General features: G+C 42.8%; 1 protein-coding gene across 1 annotated transcript in view; it reads right to left on the reverse strand.

Moving 5' to 3' along the window:
• The window catches only part of Slc6a20b (solute carrier family 6 (neurotransmitter transporter), member 20B), a 38,716-nt gene that overhangs the window by 4,055 nt on the left and 12,692 nt on the right, over window positions 1-21,969 (reverse strand). Inside the window, 7 exon segments of the mRNA NM_011731.4 lie at window positions 534-738; window positions 5,850-6,012; window positions 6,831-7,072; window positions 9,648-9,758; window positions 11,122-11,349; window positions 12,403-12,494; window positions 14,112-14,252. Coding sequence (NP_035861.2) covers window positions 534-738; window positions 5,850-6,012; window positions 6,831-7,072; window positions 9,648-9,758; window positions 11,122-11,349; window positions 12,403-12,494; window positions 14,112-14,252 — 1,182 coding nt within the window.

Raw genomic sequence — 21,969 nt, forward strand, 5'->3', positions numbered from 1 at the left:
CAAGACCAGGGACTGACAACTGCACAGTGCAGCTATCTCACTGACAGGTTTTGAGTGTTGACAGCAGGCCTACAGTATCTTTGTAAATGACCTTTCAAGAGCAGAGGCAAACACAAGTAGCATTAGAAGTCAGAAAAGGGTGATCTGATTGGGGGCTTGTTGCCTGGAGAGTATGTGGAAGGAGCTCCTGGCCTGGGAACAGGACTCACCTTAGGAAATGGACAGTTTATGACTGTTGTCCTTCAATTAAAACAAAAACAGATGGGGGCTCTCAAAGCCTGGAAACCTGAGTGCAGGCTGGGGAGTTAGCCTTTGCCCAAGGGTGGGCTGACCGACCACCCTACTTCCCTGGGATGGGGTGTGTTTCTAGTCCATCTCCAGGGCTGAGTAGGACACAGTACAGGAACACAGACTCCTAGAGCCTGCTTCTGGAGTTGGCTTAGAAGCACAAGGCTCTTGAGGAAACCATTCTGCCAATTGCCTTACATTTCCCTGCCCACCCATACCCTCCCTCCTCAGCAGTGTGTCCTGACCTGAAATGGCCTCCTTGGGCAGGTAGCTGGAGATGATCTTGCTGTCAGTCAGAGGGGTGAGGATGGCCGTTCCTGTCCCCACCATGCTTCCCATACCCAGTGTTAGCAACATGAAGAAGTAGAGCACTGACCAGAGCTGGGAAACTTCCATGTTTTTAATGGCCTCAGTGTAGACGATGAAGGCCAGGCCTGTGCCCTGGACAGCCTGAGAGTGGTAAAATGATAGTAGTTATTACCTTGATAGTCTTTTTAACAAATGTGTTCAGTGTCAGGACCTGGGCTGAAGTAAAGGAAACAGGTGTGGCCAGCTCCAAGGTCCTGAGAATCAACTATACTGGCTCAAAAAAGCTAGCCAACACACACACACACACACACACACACACACACACACTGTGATGAACCCTGCATTACCCCTTCCTATCCCTCTTACATTTTAGATAAAATATTACAAAATTGTATTTGAGTCTTTGTTTCCAGTGCCAGAACTGAGAAAGTGTGATGGGCCCTGTGTGGTGGGCGTGACCTGGTAGGGTTCCTTGGTGGCCACATTCCTGTTTGTAACCTGCTGTGGAAGCTGAGCCTGCTACTTCTGCCTAAAGTCAAATGTTTTTTGACACCAGTGAAGGGTCCTGAGTGGGTGGGTTCAGACTAACCATAGGACTGCTAGAATATTAAACCACGAATTCACTAGAAGTTTACCAAGCTGCAAGAAGGTGAATCACCATGAGTAAGAATGCAAACACCTAGCACGTTCCTCTCTTCAAATGGATATGTTTGTCAGAATGAGAGGTGTTATGATCTGAATTTGTAATGTTGAAACTTCTCCCCTCAAAGCAACTACATTCAGAGTAAACCTTTAGGGAGAATCACTAAAGTTAGGTAAGTCTTCAAGGGTGGAATCCCAGTCCAGTAAGATAACAGAGTAATAGCACTGATCCTAGAAGCAAACTTTCACCAGAAACCAGTCTCTAGAATTATGAGAAAGAAATATCGGTTGGTTTAGCCACCCAATCTCTGACATTTTGTTATGGTAACCTGATTGACTGGTATAAGAATATAGGTCAGCCCAATCGCATACCAATGGTGTTGATTATGAGGATGCATACAACTTTAAAGTAATAAAATCTATTCTTACTACTATTGCTACAGAGTTTTTTGGGGGTGGGTCTATCTTTTATACTCAGTTAGAATTTACCCAGGTCCTAAGATGCTGGACACTCAGAATCACTAAAGATTAGTCTGAGGTAGTGGCTCTCAGTTCATTGTCTCTTGCAAGTGAAAGTTAAAGGTGCAGCCTTTATTAAGAAGTATTTTGGGCTGGAGAGATGGCTCAGCAGTTAAGAGCACTGCTGAACATATTATACACACATACACATATATACACACACACATATAAGAAAATGGCAGGTGAATAAAGACCATCTGATGATATTAGGTAATTCTCTGGGTTATCATGGGCCCCCACATGTATGTGTATGCTCATCTCTGGCTCTAGTTTTGTTACTGACCCTGACTTTCTGCTATTATTAAGCTTGTATTGTCTACCTTCTGACTTTGCAGATATGTTAAGTGCTGTTAACTAGACCCAGCTGTGTTCTCACATCTACATATAAACTTGTAGCTTTACCATGGCAGAGAGTTAACTATGACATTGGTCTATATGGAATCTTGTTATGAGAAGCCATCTGTGCTTGTAATTTAGTTACAATTAGCTTCACTAGAAGATATATGAAAGAACAATACTGCTTTACCTGTGTTCCTTGAGGACTTTGGAGGGGGCAGCCTACTGCTGTCTCTGACCAAGAACCCTGCCCTTTTATTGTCTAGCTCAGTTATCGCATACCCATCCAGAAACTCTCCTATTCACCTTAGTGTTCCAGAATTTGTTGTCTTAACCTTTAATCTTCATTTTAACCAACCCTTTGTTCTCACTACAACATATATGGCAAATATGGGTCCTCTTCCCTCACTGCCTTCAAAGAGCTAGCTTCTACATTTTATGAACCAGTGTGAAATTGCTGTAATATTTAATTGAGAGTTAACTACAAGATTTGATGCTGTTGAGAGAAATAGTAACTTGGGAGATACATATATCCCCTTGTATCTAAGACAAACTCAGGAAAATAAATCTATAATAGACAAACAAAAGTAAATACAACTAACCTGAAAAGGTGGGTCAAAATAATGAAGATAAGAGGCTTCTATAATAGTATTTAAAACTTTATGATACAAAATTCCAAAGGAAAAAAAAAGAATAAGAAGCATGCTTAAGAGATAACAGGTTTGAGTTTTCCAAAGTTATAAGAAACATCATCCATAGATCAGAAAATACAACATCAAGCCGGGCGTGGTGGCGCACACCTTTAATCCCAGCACTTGGGAGGCAGAGGCAGGCGGATTTCTGAGTTCGAGGCCAGCCTGGTCTACAAAGTGAGTTCCAGGACAGCCAGGGCTACACAGAGAAACCCTGTCTCAAAAAAAAAAAAAAAACAAAACAAAAACAAACAAACAAACAAACAAAAACCCAAAAAAAACACAACATCACTTAGGCCTGGATTAGATAAATAAAGGTACATTGTGTTTGTTTTGTTTTATTTTGGCAACCAGAATCACAGGCCTTTCCTAGCCCCTCTTCTTGAAGAATATTCTCTAGAAAAATCTAAGAGTGTATTCAAATACAAAAATGAGACAAATAAGCCCACTATCAATTCCACCTTCATTGTTGTTGGAGTCTTAGTGCAATGAAGAAAAGGAAATGGGGTATAAACATTTAAGAGAGACTATAGCTGGCCAGGTTAGTGAACACCTGTATTCCCACCACTTGAAGGATAAAGGCAGAAGGATCATCAGTACAAGACCAGCCTCGACTATAAGACTCTTCTCAAAATGAATGTAATAATAAAAGAGGCAGGGAGAGAGTTGGGAGAGACATGCCAATCAAATGGGATGAAGAAACAAGCAAGTGTTGCTATCTTAATGTCTGACAAATAGACTTCAAACTAGTACTAGTCAGGAGACAAAGAAGTACACTTCATTCTAATTAAGGAAGCAATTAAGAAGGCATTATTATCTCAAATATGTATGCACCAAACTCTGGTGAATGAATTTCATAAAAATTATACTAAAATTAAAGACAGATTAACATCAAACCATTAATAGATGATTTCAATAATGTCAGAATTAAATGTTAAAATACATCAAATGATGTTAGCATTCTACAGAATATTTTACCCAAACCCCAGAGAATGTGTCTATTCCACTTAGCAGTACAGAGAACTTCTCTAAAATAGGACACATCCTGCAAATATTACCCAATCCAGGAAGACTGAACTAACCCTGCACCTCCTCTGACCACTGTGCAAGGAAACTGAAAACTGGCATCTCTAGTAAGTAACAAACTCATGGAGATTAAACAATTCATCACTGACTGGTGAATGGGTCAAAGAAAAATCGAGAATTAACAAAAAACTAATGAGTCATATGGGAATAAGTTAGAGCTCTAAGTGCCTATAATAAATAAAGCACAAATAAATTTCAATAATAAAACTCAAAAACTTTGAAAAATGATGTCTTAGTTACTTATCTATTATTATAAAAAGGCATCGTGACCAGGACAACTTATAAAAGTGTTTTAATTTGAGGCTCACAGCTGCAGTGGGTTAGAGTCCATGCCCAGCATAGAAGCAGCAGACATGCCGCAGGAGCTCAGAGCTTACATTCTGATCTGCAAACACGACACAGAGATAGGTACACTGGGAATGGCCTATGCTTTTGGAACCCAAAGTCTTCTCCCTCTGACACCACTCTTCCGATAAGGCCATACTGTCTCTGAAAACTATAGATTTTGTATTTTTGTCCCACTTGTTCATGTTTGTTGAAGATCTGCATGAGAATAATCACTAATAATCATGCAACAGAGTCAATATTAGAATGTCTTGAAGTCTCCTCTGATAACAAAATTAGTGCAAAACTCTTCAATTTACTCTCAGGCAGGTTCTTAGAACAAGGGCAAAACCCAGCCACATTATGGGCCAAATAACATAACGGTCTCTTGCCCAGTTACTAAATAGTATTGTTTCCCCCTGAAAATTCTTGAGCTGGGACTTCATAGTTCACATTGATCTCAGCACTATTTATTGTCTTCCAAGCTCCTACCTACTAGGATGAACGATTGAGCCCCTCTTACAGAGTTTAATAGTTTTCCCAGTCCAAAGCCCCACGGTCTTCTGCATTCCTCCACATTCTTCCAGCATGGCCAGGCCTGTCACAGTGATCGCCTACACTCTAGTACCAACTTTTGCTTACTTTTCTCCCCCATGACCAAGGCAGGTCATAAAAGAAAGTGTTTGATTTGGGGCTCACCATTCCAGAGGGTCAGAGTCTATGAGCATCGTGGCATGGAGTATTTCAGCAGGGAGGCACGGTACTGGTGCAGTAACTGAGAGCTTACACCCTGATCCACAAGTATTTGACAGACAGCTAGGAATTCAAGTATGTGAGCCTATGCAGGCCGTTCTCATTCAAACAACACATCATGAATATGTTTTGTTACTTGTATTTTTATGGAAACTTCTGTGTTAGCCAGTTTTCTCATCATTGTGAAAAAATTGGAAGGGTCAGTCTATGGTTGCTTGGGCTTTGCTTGGGCTCCATGCCCTTGGGCAAAACATGCCTTTGGGACAGTTATTCTATTTCCTAACATAAGGGAAGGAGAGAAAAGGCAATACAGAATTGACTTAAAATTAATTAACTTAAAATGTTCAAATATGTGACCCCCCCCCCCACAGGCTCACATACTTGAACATTTGGTTCTCAGTTGGTGGAATTGTTTGTGGAGAATTGGGGTGTGTGGTATCATTGGAGGAGGTGTGTCACGGGGAGGTCAAGCTTTGAGCTTTTAAAACCCCAGTTTAGCTCTCTTCTCTGCCTTGTGCCTGTGGATCAAAATGTAAGCAGCTCTCAGCTTGCTCTCTCTCTCTCTCTCTCTCTCTCTCTCTGTATCTAAATGACAAAAGTTTCAGCATTTGAGATATGACATGTGCATGTGTGTGTGTTACCTTATCGTCTGTGCCTTTTCTGAGGTTTTGAAACTTCAAAAGATGAAGGAAAGGAGAGAAAAACTCAGAGACTCCAGGAGAGCTTTCCAACAAGAATGATCTCAAGTAACAGCTGGGAGAGCAGGAGTCCTGTCCCCCCATCACTGAGTCAGGGAAGACAATCCAGTTTCCTATCTTCATGGACAGCGTAAAGGTTCTTGCAGGTTCTTAGGAACTAACTGTGGAGAGAGGCAGTCCCCACCCTTCCCAGGCCTCTTACCGTGTCCAGCTCTGATTCCAAGCTGCAGTTTCTAATGTGTGGGAACACTTCACTGTACTTGTTTGGGTAAGTAGATGCCAGGTAGTTCTTCACCTCCTCCAGGTTGCTGACTGTCAGAAAGCCATCTTCAAGGTCAAAAGAATTGGTCAGCAGCAGAATCACCCTGCAGAGCAGAGCAGACCACCATCTTGACCTTCACGACTAAAAGGCCCTGATAACTCTGAGGGTCTCACTGAAGATTCTTGCTTAATGACCCTTTGAGAGGTAGACAACTCTGGATGCCTGTGCAGAAGTCTCAGGTCTGAGCAGAGATGGAGGATAGGGACCCTGATTCTATAATGAGGCTGCTTAATATCTTGGCCAGTAATGTCTGATGAAATTGGATGGAGTGTTAGAAATGTAACATCACATTTAATATGGCTAATGCCACTGAGTAACCAATTAACCTCAGAATCACTTAAAGTTAAATTCATATTCAAATTGTTTGAATGTACACTGACTTCCGTTAATTTCAGTCTACTGTAGAGATAGCTACTTATGGTCAGTAATCATCCTACTGGACGTCTTAACATCTGAAAGATGGTCTTCTGTTTAAGGAAAGCCACAGACAGTAAACTGTGTAGTCTCTGAGACTCGGACCTCTAGAGAGGTCTTGGTTACACTTGAGATGGGGAATGGGACCAAAGGCACCGGCATTGTTTGCTGAATACCTTTTTCTGCTCAATGCAAGGGCCACCTTAAACTGCCTATTCCCTGCAAGGCAGGTAACTTTATGACCCCCCAGTTTCTGCTGCTGGTAGAAGGCAGCCATTGGCAATTGAGAAAGGATAACTGAACCTCACATTGTAGCCCCCAACAGTGGTTGGTGTCATTTGTCTACCCCTTGACTTCTGGGAACTTAGCCCTTCCCAGTCACCACCAGCTTAGGGGCCCTGCCTTCCCACTTGAGGCCCGAAACTCTGAGGGACAGCTTAGACTCACTTGTTTAAGCAGTTTTCATAGTTGAAGGTGGCCTTGAAGCCATAGATGGAGAAGGTGACAATACTGGAAAATATGGCAGTAGTACTATTGATGACAGACACAATGAGGGCATGCTTCTGGCAGTCGTTGGAGGGTTCGTTGTAGCTGGCAAAAGCAATCAGGCCACCACACCCTAAGCCCAGTGAGAAGAAGATCTGCGTGGCTGCATTGATCCAGGCCTTGGGGTTGGCTAGCTGCTCAATCTGGAAGGCCAAGAGGGATAGGACTGAGGAATACTGGGCCCCAATCCACAACTCCCTCTCCCAGGACAAGTAGGTTCAGAGAGGGGGAAGAAATTACCTCCCAACTTCTCCAACTTCCACAGCTGTCAACATCTTGGTAGTGAAACACATCACTAAATGCCCGGTAAAGTAGTCTCTGATTTAAAAGATACTAGGCATTCCCCAGATGCCTCATTCTCTTTAATAGAGATTATCAGCCAAAAAACAGACAGACTGCCCTTATGCTAGTTCAGATGCTCTGGACATTCTGAGGAAGCTGCATTGCCTCAGAACCACTTGCAGCCAAAGTCTCTATCTCGCTGATGCAGAAGGCGCTTGTTTAAGCCATGACTGTTTCAAACAGCTTCCTAGGACAGTTTTCCATCACAACCCTGGCTGAATCCTAGCAGCCATTTTCATCTATGCCAGAGGGAAAATACTTTTTCTCTACTGGCCAAGAAGGCCTCTTGGGGTTGGAGAGATGGCTCATCAGTTAAGAACATTGGGTACTCTTCCAGAGGACCTGGGTTAAATTCCAAGCACCCACATAGCATTTCATAGCTATTGGGGGTAACCTCAATTCACACTGTGTGAAGGTGTATCCCTGTATTTTCAGTTGCTGATTACTGTAAGTGCTGGCAGGATCTTAGTACTGTCATTTTATGGCCCATCACAGGCTTTATTTTTGTAAATGTTTGTCCTTCCTCGCCTGCCTAAAGGCAATCTTAGAGATGTATTGTCTTGCTGCTGATTAGTTGTAATAAATCTGGTGGCCAATAGCTGAGGCAGGATGTTCCAGTGTGGAACTTCTGGGCAGAGAGAGTGATTCTGGGAGGTAAGCTGAAGCAGGAAACTTGAAAGCAGACACAGAGGGGAACAGACATGGATCAGAGTGGAGTGGGAGGTAAAGGGTTGCAGGCTCAAATAGTCAGATTAAGTTTAAATGGTAGTTAGGAGACTGCCTAGCAAAAGGCCTAAGCTTTAAACTATATTAGAATTCTCTGTGTCATTATTTAAACTGCTGGCAGTCTGCAAAATGTTGCACAAGACATAACTGTCTATAACCCGTGTTCCAGGGGATCCAGTACTCTCACACAGACATGCATGCAGACAAAACATCAATGTACATAAAAGTTAATTAGTTAATTAATATACTCTGTCAGGGGAGGCAGCCTGTTATTGGTGCAACAGTACTTCAATTACAAAATAACTGTCGTGATCGATGCAAACACACACTCTTTCTCTGGCTATATAAGCAGGTATTTGGCACCATTTTTGGGTTAGCTGTGCTACTCTCTTGCAGCATTAGACCTCATAAGTCTCTTGTGTAAAGTTTTCTTGCCTATTGTATAGCTATTTCCTCCTAAATGAAACATTTCCCTCTAGAGGGTGGTTCATTGAGATTCAGGAGGTAAATAAAACCAACAAGGTCTCAAGAGGCCCCTGAAACTTAACAGATTCACAAGCCCACTCCCCAAGATTAATTTTGCTGGAGAGAAGAGACAAGTTGTGTAGAATGCTTTGAGAATGTAGCTGTTATGCGACACTGCCTATGCTGGGGTGGTTTTCTCCTGTGCTACAGCTTCCTCTGAATCATCCATGATCCTGTACGTAGCCTTAATAAATGAATGGTTCAAGTTGGCTTTGGACAGAATTCTTCCTTTGGTATGTTGTTGGTGCTATATTTAAGATGAACAGCATTTGTTCTATCTTCCCAGAAAGATCATACAACATCAGTTTTTCATCATCATTATTAGAGTGGGATGGAGGGGGGACAGGAAGAAGTGATTGTGGAAGTGACAGCAGAGTCAGAAGGACACAGGACAATAACATCACCACGGCCATCACTGCAGCAGTCACAGGGAAGCTAAAGATTTCCAAGAGAAGAGTAGGAGTAGGGAGAATAGGTCTCAAAGACAGTCAAAGCTGAGAAAAGTTGAAAACTACATAATTGCCTCTGCTGCTAGATAAATTCTAGAAAACCACAAAGCTAAGGGTTTAAGGTCCCCTAGGTCTGAGAGCTGTCACATCAAAGAAGTCCCCAGAAGGATTGCTACAGACATTTGTCTCCAGGCACAAAATTTGCTAAATAAATAATATGATCTATTTCCATTGAAGAACACTGGCCTGGAGAGAGAAGGTTAAGGAAAGGATCATTGCAACCTGTAGGGAAAGGGTCTAAGGAAGCATGGGGACAGAGAAGGGACATGACTGGAGTGGCATCTGCGATCATCAGCTTAGTGAGGCGTCTAGACAGGACTTTGGGTGAGACTTGGAACATAATGGGCACATGGAAGAAACAATCGTTGGGGAGGCCAACGTGTATGAAGGCACAGACAGGGGAATTGATGCTCTACAGTGTGTAGGGTCCAGAGTGACTCGTCAGGGGAGGTGGTCCAGCCTCATAGAGCATCCACCGCCCTTGCCCCAGCCTTGAGCTTACACCATCTTCCTTGGTTATAGCTCTTCTTCCTTGTACCATGATTATTTCCAGGCGTACCAAAAGGGACCAAAATGGGTAGCAGCACCCTTAAGACTTTTTTCCTGCAGCCCATACCTTAGGTGTGAACATGTATGCCAGGCCATTGGTGGCTCCATGGAGTGTGAGGCCCCGGACCAGGTAGATGATGAGCACAAAGTAAGGCAGTGACGTGGTGAAATAGACCACCTGTGGGAATCCAGAGCAGAGTCAGCCTCAGTTGGGAGGAAATAGCTCTGCAACAGTAGGCATAAAAGTCCACTTGACATTACCAATATACATCACTGATATGAAGATTACTATGTTCACAGAATCTCTAAAATATGTGAAGATAGATCAATAATATAAATCCTGTGAGTTCTTTAAAACAACTCATTCGAGGGAATTTCTTTTTAAATGGAGCCTAATGCTTTCCTGTCAGAGAACACCACAGCTAACTTGAATATAGAGCCATACACCTGCTTATATCACTAGGAAGATGCTAGCTGCATGGATCATGGCACAGTCTTTAGATCAAATGATTTAGGAGTCTGCCCACAACTGGTAACAACTGAAAAAAGTACCAAAATCCTTTTACATGATCTGAAAGTTTTTAGGATAAAAATAGGGTCACCTTTATTACTTCTAACATAAAGAAAGCCAGGGGGTTATGAAAAAGAGTTCTTATGTATGACTGCTTGATAGTCATTGTCACAAAAGACAACAGAAACAAAAAGGACCCGGAAATGTGTCATGTAGGTCTGTCTAGGTTCAGTCTGCGATTAAAGTGTTTCTTGCTGTAAGTCCTTGTGCTCAAGGACTTCAGTCTTTAAATATCATGTATAATCCTCCCCACATTTACCTTTAAAATGTTCCCCTTGGCTCTGTGAATACATCCTTAGTCCAGTATGCCATCCATTTCTCTATGGCTCTGTGAATACCATCGTTCTAGTTTCCTTCTAGTTTCCCTTCTGTGCTATAACAAAACACTTTAAACAAAAGCAACTTAGGGGAGGAAAGGGTTGATCTATCTGGCTGACACTCTTAGGTTACCATGCATCACTGAAGGAAGTCAGTTCAGGAACTCAAGGAGGAATTAGAAACAGAAGTCATTAAGAAATACTGCTCACTGGTTTGTTCTCAGGCTCATGCTTAACTAGCTTTCTTATACAATGTAGGACCACCTACCAGGGAATGGTGCCACCCACAGTGGGCTGGGCCTCTTACATCAATTAATAAGGCCATCATCATTGACTTATTAACATAATGTTATATAAATTAGAGACTTTAGACACTAGCATGTTTATAAATTGATGAAGTAATCAAGTGAATAAACTTGATTCAAGATGAACAGAATAATAATCAAATCCCCTAAAGACATGCCCACAGGCCAATCTGATCTAGGAAACCCCTCAACTGTGACTCCCTTCTTAGGTGACTCTGGTCTTGTGTCAAGCTGACTGTCAAAGCTAACTAGGACAGATGCTTTCCTCTCCATGGCCCTCTGTGAATACTATGGCACCCGTCTCTCCACGGTCATCCAAGAACAGCACAATCATGCTCCCCAGCTCACCTTGCCAGTAGATTCGGTGCCTCTCAGGATGCACAGATAGACCATCAGCCAGGCCAGGGTGAGGCACAGCGCTGGCTCCCACTGCACTCCTCCATTCTCCTGGATGGACGGTGAGATGTTGAGTGTTTTCCTGTACCAGAAGTACTGTGTCGACGAAGCCTTCTCACACTCCTCATCGTAGCCTGTGTGATTACTATTCAGTGGGCAGACAGACCACGGCAGGGGATCCTTTGGAATGAAGTGAGAATCAACGGAGTTAAGGGGAAAGTCAAGGACTTGGTGCAGTGATGGGATATAGCCTTGGCAGAGGGATGATAGAAGAGGAGGAGGCTGGTTCTCTAATGGCAAATGGTTGCAGTCTTTGAGGCTGACAAGGAATTGGGTTATCAGGGGGTATGGATGGCACAGAGGATGACTAGTTTGGTTTGGACATTGAACATTCCCTGAAGATCCATACCCAGAGGCTGTGTCTCCTGGATGAGACTGTTCTATGGACCTTTAGGAGGTGGGGCTAAGAAAGAAGTCATTGGGGTGTTGAGAAGCTAAGTGATCCTGTTTCTCAATTTCTATTCTGGTTTCATTGGCACTTCCTCCTATATGTGTTTAGGCCATAATGTTCTGCTAAACTTCATTTTTACCGGAGGCCAAGATGTAAATTAACAAACCTTTTCTCTTTAAAAGTTAGTGTCTAGCTTATTGTGTTCTAGTAAAGCTAAGGGTTGCTACTTATTGCAATTCTGCAGGTGGTTTTTGAGGACTACTACACTCTCTTATGGGTCTAGAAGTCTCTGTTACTAGTATCTTGACAGTGACCAGATCATGTACAACAAGAGAACTCTGACCTACCATCACGGAAATAGCTAAACTGGGAGCTTAAACTCCAAGCTCTTGCAGCATTGTTAGGATGGTCAGTACATGTTAATGATGGCACTAGAGAGATGGCTCAGCAGTTAAGAACACTAGATGCTCTTCTAGATGACCTAGGTCCAATTCCCAGCACCCACATGGCACTCACAACCCTGGCTCCAAGTATGCCATCTAGTAGATGTGGGGCCAGCTCTGACCTAGATGTTCCCACAGACAGCTACCAACTGCCCACCCCTACCCTCTCTCTCCTTTGTTTTTAGGGAAGTTTCTTTCCCTTTAATGTGGAACATCAGAATCAGAAGTGCAATGGATGTTTGGAAGTATGCCTTTCTCCAGGCTCCCTTTAAGTTATAATCCACAAACCTTTACATTCCTCCTAGAGGCCTGTATCCTCTCCCCTACTTCTCTGCTCACCTGGAAGGAGTGGAAGAGGTACCAAAGAGCCCAGGTGTTGATGACATTGAAGTACACAGAGGCCAAAAACGAGACCACCAAGCTAGCAATGCCTGAAAGGAACAAGAAGTCCATGCTGTGAACGAAGTGTGAATAGCCCAACCTGTAAAGATCCCTAGGACAGACATGAGGAGACCACCGAGTGCAGGAATACTTCCCCTCTAGGCTTTTTCTAAACGTGACCTCACAGCCGTGACTTGGTTTGCAAGGCTTAATTTCCCCAACTTCTCATGTTTCTTTGACAACTAAGTGCTAGGTCCTGGGCTCTGTGCTTGATGTGTATCTTAGTTCTATTGCTGTAAAGAGACACCATGAGCATAGCAAATCTTATTAAAGAAAGGACTTAATGGGGGCTTGTGTACAGTTTCAGAGGTGTAGTCTATTATTGTCATGGCAGAAAGCATGGTGGCACACAGACAAGATTTACACCTGGATCTGAAGACATCAGGAAGAGAGACACACTGGAAGTGTCTTGAGCTTTTGAAACCCCAAAGCACACCCTCAATAACACACTTTTCCCAACAGTACCAAACCTCCTAATTCTATCAACTAGTTCCCCCTATTAGCCTATGGGGCCATTTCATGACAGTGTTCCCATTAATAAAAAACAAAGACCACCCAGCAGAACAAGGATATAAGCCCCAGGAGAACCATCTATTGCCTGCTGTGACAATTATTCCCTTTAGACAAGGATGAGTTACTGGGGCCAAACTCATCCCTCTGTTATCAGGAGAAATGGAGTGTAGCAGAGACATGAGGTATGGAGGGAACCAGACCCACTGCCTTAGTCAGACTTGTGAAAAGACTAGGATAGCTCTGTAGAGAGAGTTGCTCTGGAGTGGTCTGAAATTGGCCTCAAGAAGCACTGTTCCTAGCTCTTGCCATCCCACATGTACACTGAACCATTTTTAAGTTATGACCTAGGTCTTGGTAGGAATACATCAGTGTCACCATCACAGAGAGGAAACCTGGCAAGTGGGTATAAGTGCTCCTAGGGACTCAGCTGCTCTCTCTCCTATTCTACAGTGAGGACCCAACCTTGCTCCTGAGTAATTGTTCCCCTTTCTGGGAAGCTACTCAGAATAACTGTGGCTATTGATGCCCCTACCTCCTGGGCTTTTACAGGGGAGGTGAACCATGTCTTCTTGGAGGTATCAGAGGATAGCAAATGGAGGCCATTCTGAAAGGGCATGGTGAGAAGTAAAGCCACCTGGTAGAAATAAGTGCCTCGGCTTCCAAACTCTGGCACATTTAAGGTGCCCCAAATTCCCTGTGTGGGGTGGTGAAGATGAAATGAGCTCACACACTGCCATGTCAGTATCAGGCACACATTAAGCAAAGGACAGTTGTTTACATTCTCAGATGGTAGGTGGCTGGGACTGAATGAATGTTTCTGTGTCCGGAATCCATGTCCAACCACTCACAGAATCCCGTTGAGGTCCAGAGAGGCGATGCCCTGAGGTGGCAGTTTCCCAAGGGGCTGTATTTGGGAGTCAGAATCCAGGTCCCTCTCTGTCTAAGTTCCATGGCAGCCCCCCCCCCCGTCCCCCGCCGCCCCTGCCAAGCTGTCAGTCCAGCCAGTCACAGGTCCTGCTCATGCACAGCAACCTGCACACCTGTGATGCCCAGGAACATGAATCTGTCAGGACCTGAAAAAATATCCCACATACCGACACCACTGAGGTAGGGGCTGATGGTCCTCCAGGCACCAATGCTGCCCTGCCGCATGCGCTGTCCCACGGCCAGCTCCAGGTACAGGAGTGGCATCCCCTCCACAATGAGCATGATGATGTAGGGGACCAGGAAATTTCCTGTGAACAGGAGCATCCAGGTCAGTGTGGACAGATGGGCTTTAACCGGCCCCACCTCTGTGCAACTGTGCTTCTATCACCTGACTTTTCCCATCCAGACCTCCCTCTACCCCATCCATCTCCCCTCAGAGATTTCCACTGAACCTCCATTCCTCTGCCCAAGTGTCTTCCTACTTCCACATACCCATCCCTCTGCCATCTCTCTCACCATCTATCTTCCCTCCATCCTATCAATCCTACGTCTTATTCATCAATTCACACATCCAGGTAGTTCCATGGATGACATGCAGCGATGGTCAGTTGTTTACATCTTTGGGAAGCAAACTGCCACTGGCCACAGCAACTTGGGTGTCACTCTCTCTGCCTTTGCTGGCTAGAGCCTATCTACCCTTTTTTAAAAAAACAAAAGGAAACAAAAACTTTTAGGGAGGTCAGAGGACAACTTTTCAAAGCTGGCTCTTTCCTTCCATCTTTATGTGTGTTCCCCAATCTGGGGATTGAATTCAGGTTGTCAGGCTTGTTTGACAAGTACCTTTACCCACTGAGTCATCTTACTAGCACCAATCTTCTCTTGCAGCACTTTAAGGGCTGGGTAAGGCCAGACCACCAAGTTGCTAAATCCTTTGAACATCCCTCCTGAGTGCTTCTGTCTCTCAATCTGTGTAAGGCAGAGTGGAAAATCAGCAAACCTGTTTCCTGCCCTGGAGGGTTCACCTAGGTAGAGGGATTTCAGATGCTCTACAGCTGCCTAGGGTATAGGGTGTTCCTTCAGGCCTGACTATCTTCAGAGAGTTTAGTGGCTTAGCAAATACAGGGATGGGTAAACGAATTGGATCCCCAGTACACAGAACTTTATACCACATCTTCCTTATAAAGAGAATCTCCTGTGTATCTGTTTTAAACAAGTACCTTCAGTCTAAAATTTTAGTTTGGTAACAGTAGACTAGAGCTGTAAACACCCCACTGCCAAACAATTGTACAGAGGCAGGCAGGGACACAAGGCTGTCCACAAAGTCTGCTGCATGGATAGATGGCCATGCATGCTGATCCTCTTCTATACCTCCTCGGCTCATGGCTCCCCTGGCTGGGGACCTGCAAAATACCAGCAGGAGAAGGGCTTACAAAAGTAAAACCCTTATACAACAGTAGCAGGGATTGATGGTGGTTTGTAAAGGCAACTGGCTCCTTGGAATTATAGAAAACATAAAAGCATCAACATACACAAACGCTAGTAGTCTCATGCCGGGAGCCTCCCTGGCCTGGAATGGTTTGAAGCAGGACATAGCATTGAACGTAGAAGTAGCTTAAAGACTGATGGTTTCTGGTCTTTAAGCTTTCTATGCCGAATGCTGAAGCTGCTGGCTTCTGAAAAAAAAAATCCTAATAACTTTTTTGCTTATTCTGAGGTTAAAAACCCACTGGCTTGGGTGATTAGCAACTGTAGCCTCCCAGCAGGAGATCAAGTAAAGGATTAATTGTGAGGGCTTTTTTCCTCTCTTGCCTGGAAGCCTCACCTCTTGCCTGTCAGGCAGGAGGCAGGTTTGGAACAATAAACTTTCATTGAACCAGGAGAAGAGAGTCACTTGCAAAATGAAAAACTTTTACACAAGCAAATATACATAAACTTACATGCATTCATATACAATTTACACCTTTATGCGTTTTAGTTGGGCCCAGCTACTTATTTCCTAATTGCATACTTACATACACGCATCCATACTTACATATGCATATGGAGCAAAAACCCAAGTGCCAGTGCAGAAACAACTCACTCATTCTGGATGAAAAATGAGCTGTAATCATTACTGCACAGAGAAAGAAAAAGCTTCTATCCTTTTATTGCAAAATGAATTAAGCCTAAGTCTATAAGAAGAAAGCTTTGTCCTCTTTAGTAAGACTAAGCCTGCCTTGCTGTTAAGAAAAGACTTGTTCTGTCCCATGGTAAGCCTACCTGCTTGTTCTGCTCTCTCTGCAGCTGCTTCTTTGTCCCTCTTTCTTTTTTTTTCCCATTTTTTATTAAGTATTTAGCTCATTTACATTTCCAACGCTATACCAAAAGTCCCCCATACCCACCTACCCCCACTCCCCTACCCACCCACTCCCCCTTTTTGGCCCTGGGGTTCCCCTGTACTGGGGCATATAAAGTTTGCAAGTCCAATGGGCCTCTCTTTCCAGTGATGGCCGACTAGGCCATCTTTTGATACATATGCAGCTAGAGACAAGAGCTCTGGGGTACTGCTTAGTTCATATTGTTGTTCCACCTATAGGGTTGCAGTTCCCTTTAGTTCCTTGGGTGCTTTCTCTAGTTCCTCCATTGGGGGCCCTGTGGTCCATCCAATAGCTGACTGTGAGCATCCACTTCTGTGTTTGCTAGGCCCCGGCATAGTCTCACAAGAGACAGCTACATCTGGGTCCTTTCAGCAAAATCTTGCTAGTGTATGCAATGGTGTCAGCGTTTGGAAGCTGATCATGGAATGGATCCCTGGATATGGCAATCACTAGATGGTCCATCCTTTCATCACACTTCCAAATTTTGTCTCTGTAACTCCTTCCATGGGTGTTTTGTTTCCTATTCTAAGAAGGGGCAAAGTGTCCACACTTTGGTCTTCGTTCTCTTGAGTTTAATGTGTTTAGCAAATTGTATCTTATATCTTGTGTATCCTAAGTTTCTGGGCTAATATCCACTTATCAGTGAGTACATATTGTGAGAGTTCCTTTGTGATTGGGTTACCTCACTCAGGATGATGCCCTCCAGGTCCATCCATTTGCCCAGGAATTTCATAAATTCATTGTTTTTAATAGCTGAGTAGTACTCCATTGTGTAAATGTACCACATTTCCTGTATCCATTCCTCTGTTGAGGGGCATCTGGGTTCTTTCCAGCTTCTGGCTATTATAAATAAGGCTGCTATGAACATAGTGGAGCATGTGTCCTTCTTATCGGTTGGGGCATCTTCTGGATATATGCCCAGGAGAGGTATTGCTGGATCCTCCGGTAGTACTATGTCCAATTTTCTGAGGAACGGCCAGACTGATTTCCAGAGTGGTTGTACAAGCCTGCAATCCCACCAACAATGGAGGAGTGTTCCTCTTTCTCCACATCCTCGCCAGCATCTGCTGTCACCTGAATTTTTCATCTTAGCCATTCTGACTGGTGTGAGGTGGAATCTCAGGGTTGTTTTGATTTGCATTTCCCTGATGATTAAGGATGTTGAACATTTTTTCAGGTGCTTCTCTGCCATTCGGTATTCCTCGGGTGAGAAATCTTTGTTCAGTTCTGAGCCCCATTTTTTAATAGGGTTATTTGATTTTATGGAGTCTACCTTCTTGAGTTCTTTATATATATTGGATATTAGTCCCCTGTCCGATTTGGGATAGGTAAAGATCCTTTTCCAATCTGTTGGTGGTCTCTTTGTCTTATTGATGGTGTCTTTTGCCTTGCAGAAGCTTTGCAATTTTATGAGGTCCAATTTATCGATTCTCGATCTTACAGCACAAGCCATTGCTGTTCTATTCAGGAATTTTTCCCCTGTACCAATATCTTCGAGGCTTTTCCCTGCTTTCTCCTCTATAAGTTTCAATGTCTCTGGTTTTATGTGGAGTTCCTTGATCCACTTAGATTTGACCTTAGTACAAGGAGATAGGAATGGATCAATTCGCAATCTTCTACATGATAACAGCCAGTTGTGCCAGCACCATTTGTTGAAAATGCTGTCTATTTCCCACTGGATAGTTTTAGCTCCCTTGTCAAAGATCAAGTGACCATAGGTGTGTGGGTTCATCTCTGGGTCTTCAATTCTGTTCCATTGGTCTACTTGTCTGTCGCTATACCAGTACCATGCAGTTTTTATCACAGTTGCTCTGTAGTACAGCTTTAGGTCGGGCATGGTGATTCCACCAGAGGTTTTTTTTATCCTTGAGTTTTTGCTATCCTAGGTTTTTTGTTATTCCAGATGAATCTGCCGATTGCCCTTTCTAATTCGTTGAAGAATTGAGTTGGAATTTTGATGGGGATTGCATTGAATCTGTAGATTGCTTTTGGCAAGATAGCCATTTTTACTATATTGATCCTGCCGATCCATGAGCATGGGAGATCTTTCCATCTTCTGAGATCTTCTTTAATTTCTTTCTTCAGAGACACGAAGTTCTTGTCATACAGATCTTTCACTTCCTTAGTTAGAGTCACGCCTAGGTATTTTATATTATTTGTGGCTATTGAGAAGGGTGTTGTTTCCCTAATTTCTTTCTCAGCCTGTTTGTCCTTTGTGTAGAGAAAGGCCATTGACTTGTTTGAGTTAATTTTATATCCAGCTACTTCACTGAAGCTGTTTATCAGGCTTAGGAGTTCTCTGGTGGAATTTTTAGGGTCACGTATATATACGATCATATCATCTGCAAAAAGTGATATTTTGACTTCTTCCTTTCCAATTTGTATCCCCTTGATCTCCTTTTGTTGTCTAATTGCTCTGGCTAGGACTTCAAGTACGATGTTGAATAGGTAGGGAGAGAGTGGACAGCCTTGTCTAGTCCCTGATTTTAGTGGGATTGCTTCAAGCTTCTCACCATTTACTTTGATGCTGGCTACTGGTTTGCTGTAGATTGCTTTTATCATGTTTAGGTGTGGGCCTTGAATTCCTGATCTTTCCAAGACTTTTATCATGAATGGGTATTGGATTTTGTCAAATGCTTTCTCAGCATCTAACGAGATGATCATGTGGTTTTTGTCTTTGAGTTTGTTTATATAATGGATTACGTTGATGGATTTCCATATATTGAACCATCCCTGCATCCCTGGGATGAAACCTACTTGGTCAGGATGGATGATTGTTTTGATGTGTTCTTGGATTCGGCTAGCAAGAACTTTATTGAGGATTTTTGCATCAATATTCATAAGGGATATTGGTCTGAAGTTCTCTATCTTTGTGGGGTATTTTTGTGGTTTAGGTATCAGAGTAATTGTGGCTTCATAGAATGAGTTGGGTAAAGTACCTTCTGCTTCTATTTTGTAGAATAGTTTGTGAAGAACTGGGATTAGATCTTCTTTGAAGGTCTGATAGAACTCTGCACTAAACCCATCTGGTCCTGGGCTTTTTTTCTCTGGGAGACTATTAATGACTGCTTCTATTTCTTTGGGGGATATCGGGCTGTTTAGATCATTAACCTGATCCTGATTTAACTTTGGTACCTGGTATCTGTCTAGAAACTTGTCCATTTCATCCAGGTTTTCCAGTTTTGTTGAGTATAGCCTTTTGTAGAAGGATCTGATGGTGTTTTGGATTTCTTCAGGATCTGTTATGTCTCCCTTTTCATTTCTGATTTTGTTAATTAGAATGCTTTCCCTGTGCCCTCTAGTGAGTCTGGCTAAGAGTTTGTCTATCTTGTTGACTTTCTCAAAGAACCAGCTCCTCCATTGGTTGATTCTTTGAATAGTTCTTCTTGTTTCCACTTGGTTGATTTTGCCCCTGAGTTTGATTATTTCCTGCTGTCTACTCCTCTTGGGTGAATTTGCTTCCTTTTGTTCTAGAGCTTTTAGGTGTGTTGTCAAGCTGCTAATGTATGCTCTCTCAAGTTTCTTTTTGGAGGCACTCAGAGCTATGAGTTTTCCACTTAGAAATGCTTTCATTGTGTCCCATAAGTTTGGGTATGAAGTGGCTTCATTTTCATTGAACTCTAAGAAGTCCTTAATTTCTTTCTTTATTCCTTCCTTGACCAAGGTATCATTGAGAAGAGTGTTGTTCAGTTTCCACGTGAATGTTGGCTTTCTATTATTTATTTTGTTATTGAAGATCAGCCTTAGTGCATGGTGATCTGATAGGATGCATGGGTCAATTTCAATATTTTTGTATCTGTGGAGGCCTGTTTTGTGACCTATTATGTGGTCAATTTTGGAGAAGGAACCATGAGGTGCTGAGAAGAAGGTATAACCTTTTGTTTTAGGATAAAATGTTCTGTAGATATCTGTCAGATCCATTTGTTTCATAACTTCTGTTAGTTTCACTGTGTCCCTGTTTAGTTTCTGTTTCCATGATCTGTCCATTGGTGAAAGTGGTGTGTTGAAGTCTCCCACTATTATTGTGTGAGGTGCAATGTGTGCTTTGAGCTTTACTAAAGTGTCTTTAATGAATGTGGCTGCCCTTGTATTTGGAGCATAGATATTCAGAATTGAGAGTTCCTCTTGGAGGATTTTACCTTTGATGAGAATGAAGTGCCCCTCCTTGTCTTTTTTGACGACTTTGGGTTGGAAGTCAATCTTATCAGATATTAGGATGGCTACTCCAGCTTGTTTCTTCATACCATTTGCTTGGAAAATTGTTTTCCAGCCTTTCATTCTGAGGTAGTGTCTATCTTTTTCTCTGAGATGAGTTTCCTGTAAGCAGCAAAATGTTGGGTCTTGTTTGTGTAGCCAGTTTGTTAGTCTATGTCTTTTTATTGGGGAGTTGAGACCATTGATATTAAGAGATATTAAGGAAAAGTAATTGTTGGTTCCTCTTATTTTTGTTGTTAGAGTTGGCATTCTGTTTTTGTGGCTGTCTTCTTTTAGGTTTGTTGAGGGATTACCTTCTTGTTTTTTCTAGGGCGTGGTTCCCGTCCTTGTATTGTTTTTTTTCTGTTATTATCCTTTGAAGGGCTGGATTCGTGGAAAGGTAATGTGTGAATTTGGTTTTGTCGTGGAATACTTTGGTTTCTCCATCTATGGTAATTGAGAGTTTGGCTGGATATAGTAGCCTTGGCTGGAATTTGTGTTCTCTTAGTGTCTGTATAACATCTGTCCAAGCTCTTCTGGCTTTCATAGTCTCTGGTGAAAAGTCTGGTGTAATTCTGATAGGCTTGCCTTTATAAGTTACTTGACCTTTTTCCCTTACTGATTTTAGTATTCTGTCTTTATTTAGTGCATTTGTTGTTCTGATTATTATGTGTCGGGAGGAATTTCTTTTCTGGTCCAGTCTATTTGGAGTTCTGTAGGCTTCTTGTATGTTCATGGGCATCTCTTTCTTTAGATTTGGGAAGTTTTCTTCTATAATTTTGTTGAAGATATTTGCTGGTCCTTTGAGTTGAAAATCTTCATTCTCATCCACCCCTATTATTCGTAGGTTTGGTCTTCTCATTGTGTCCTGGATTTCCTGGATATTTTGAGTTAGGATCTTTTTGCATTTTCCATTTTCTTTGATTGTTGTGCCGATGTTCTCTATGGAATCTTCTGCACCTGATATTCTCTCCTCCATCTCTTGTATTCTGTTGCTGATGCTCGAATCTATGGTTCCAGATTTCTTTCCTAGGGTTTCTATCTCCAGTGTTGCCTCACTTTGAGTTTTCTTTATTGTGTCTACTTCCCTTTTTAGGTCTAGTATGGTTTTGTTCATTTCCATCACCTGTTTGGATGTGTTTTCCTCTTTTTCTGTAAGGACTTCTACCTGTTTGATTGTGTTTTCCTGTTTTTCTTTAAGGACTTGTAACTCTTTAGCAGTGTTCTCCTGTATTTCTTTAAGTGAGTTATTAAAGTCCTTCTTGATGTCCTCTACCATCATCATGAGATATGCTTTTAAATCTGGGTCTAGGTTTTCGGGTGTGTTGGGGTGCCCTGGACTGGGAGAAGTGGGAGTGCTGGGTTCTGATGATGGTGAGTGGTCTTGGTTCCTGTTAGTAAGATTCCTACGTTTACCTTTCGCCATCTGGTAATCTCTGGAGTTAGTTGTTATTGTTGACTCTGTTTAGAGATT

The sequence above is a fragment of the Mus musculus genome, chromosome 9 (assembly GCF_000001635.26).
Source record: "Mus musculus strain C57BL/6J chromosome 9, GRCm38.p6 C57BL/6J".
In the NCBI taxonomy this organism is placed as follows: Eukaryota; Metazoa; Chordata; class Mammalia; order Rodentia; family Muridae; genus Mus; species Mus musculus.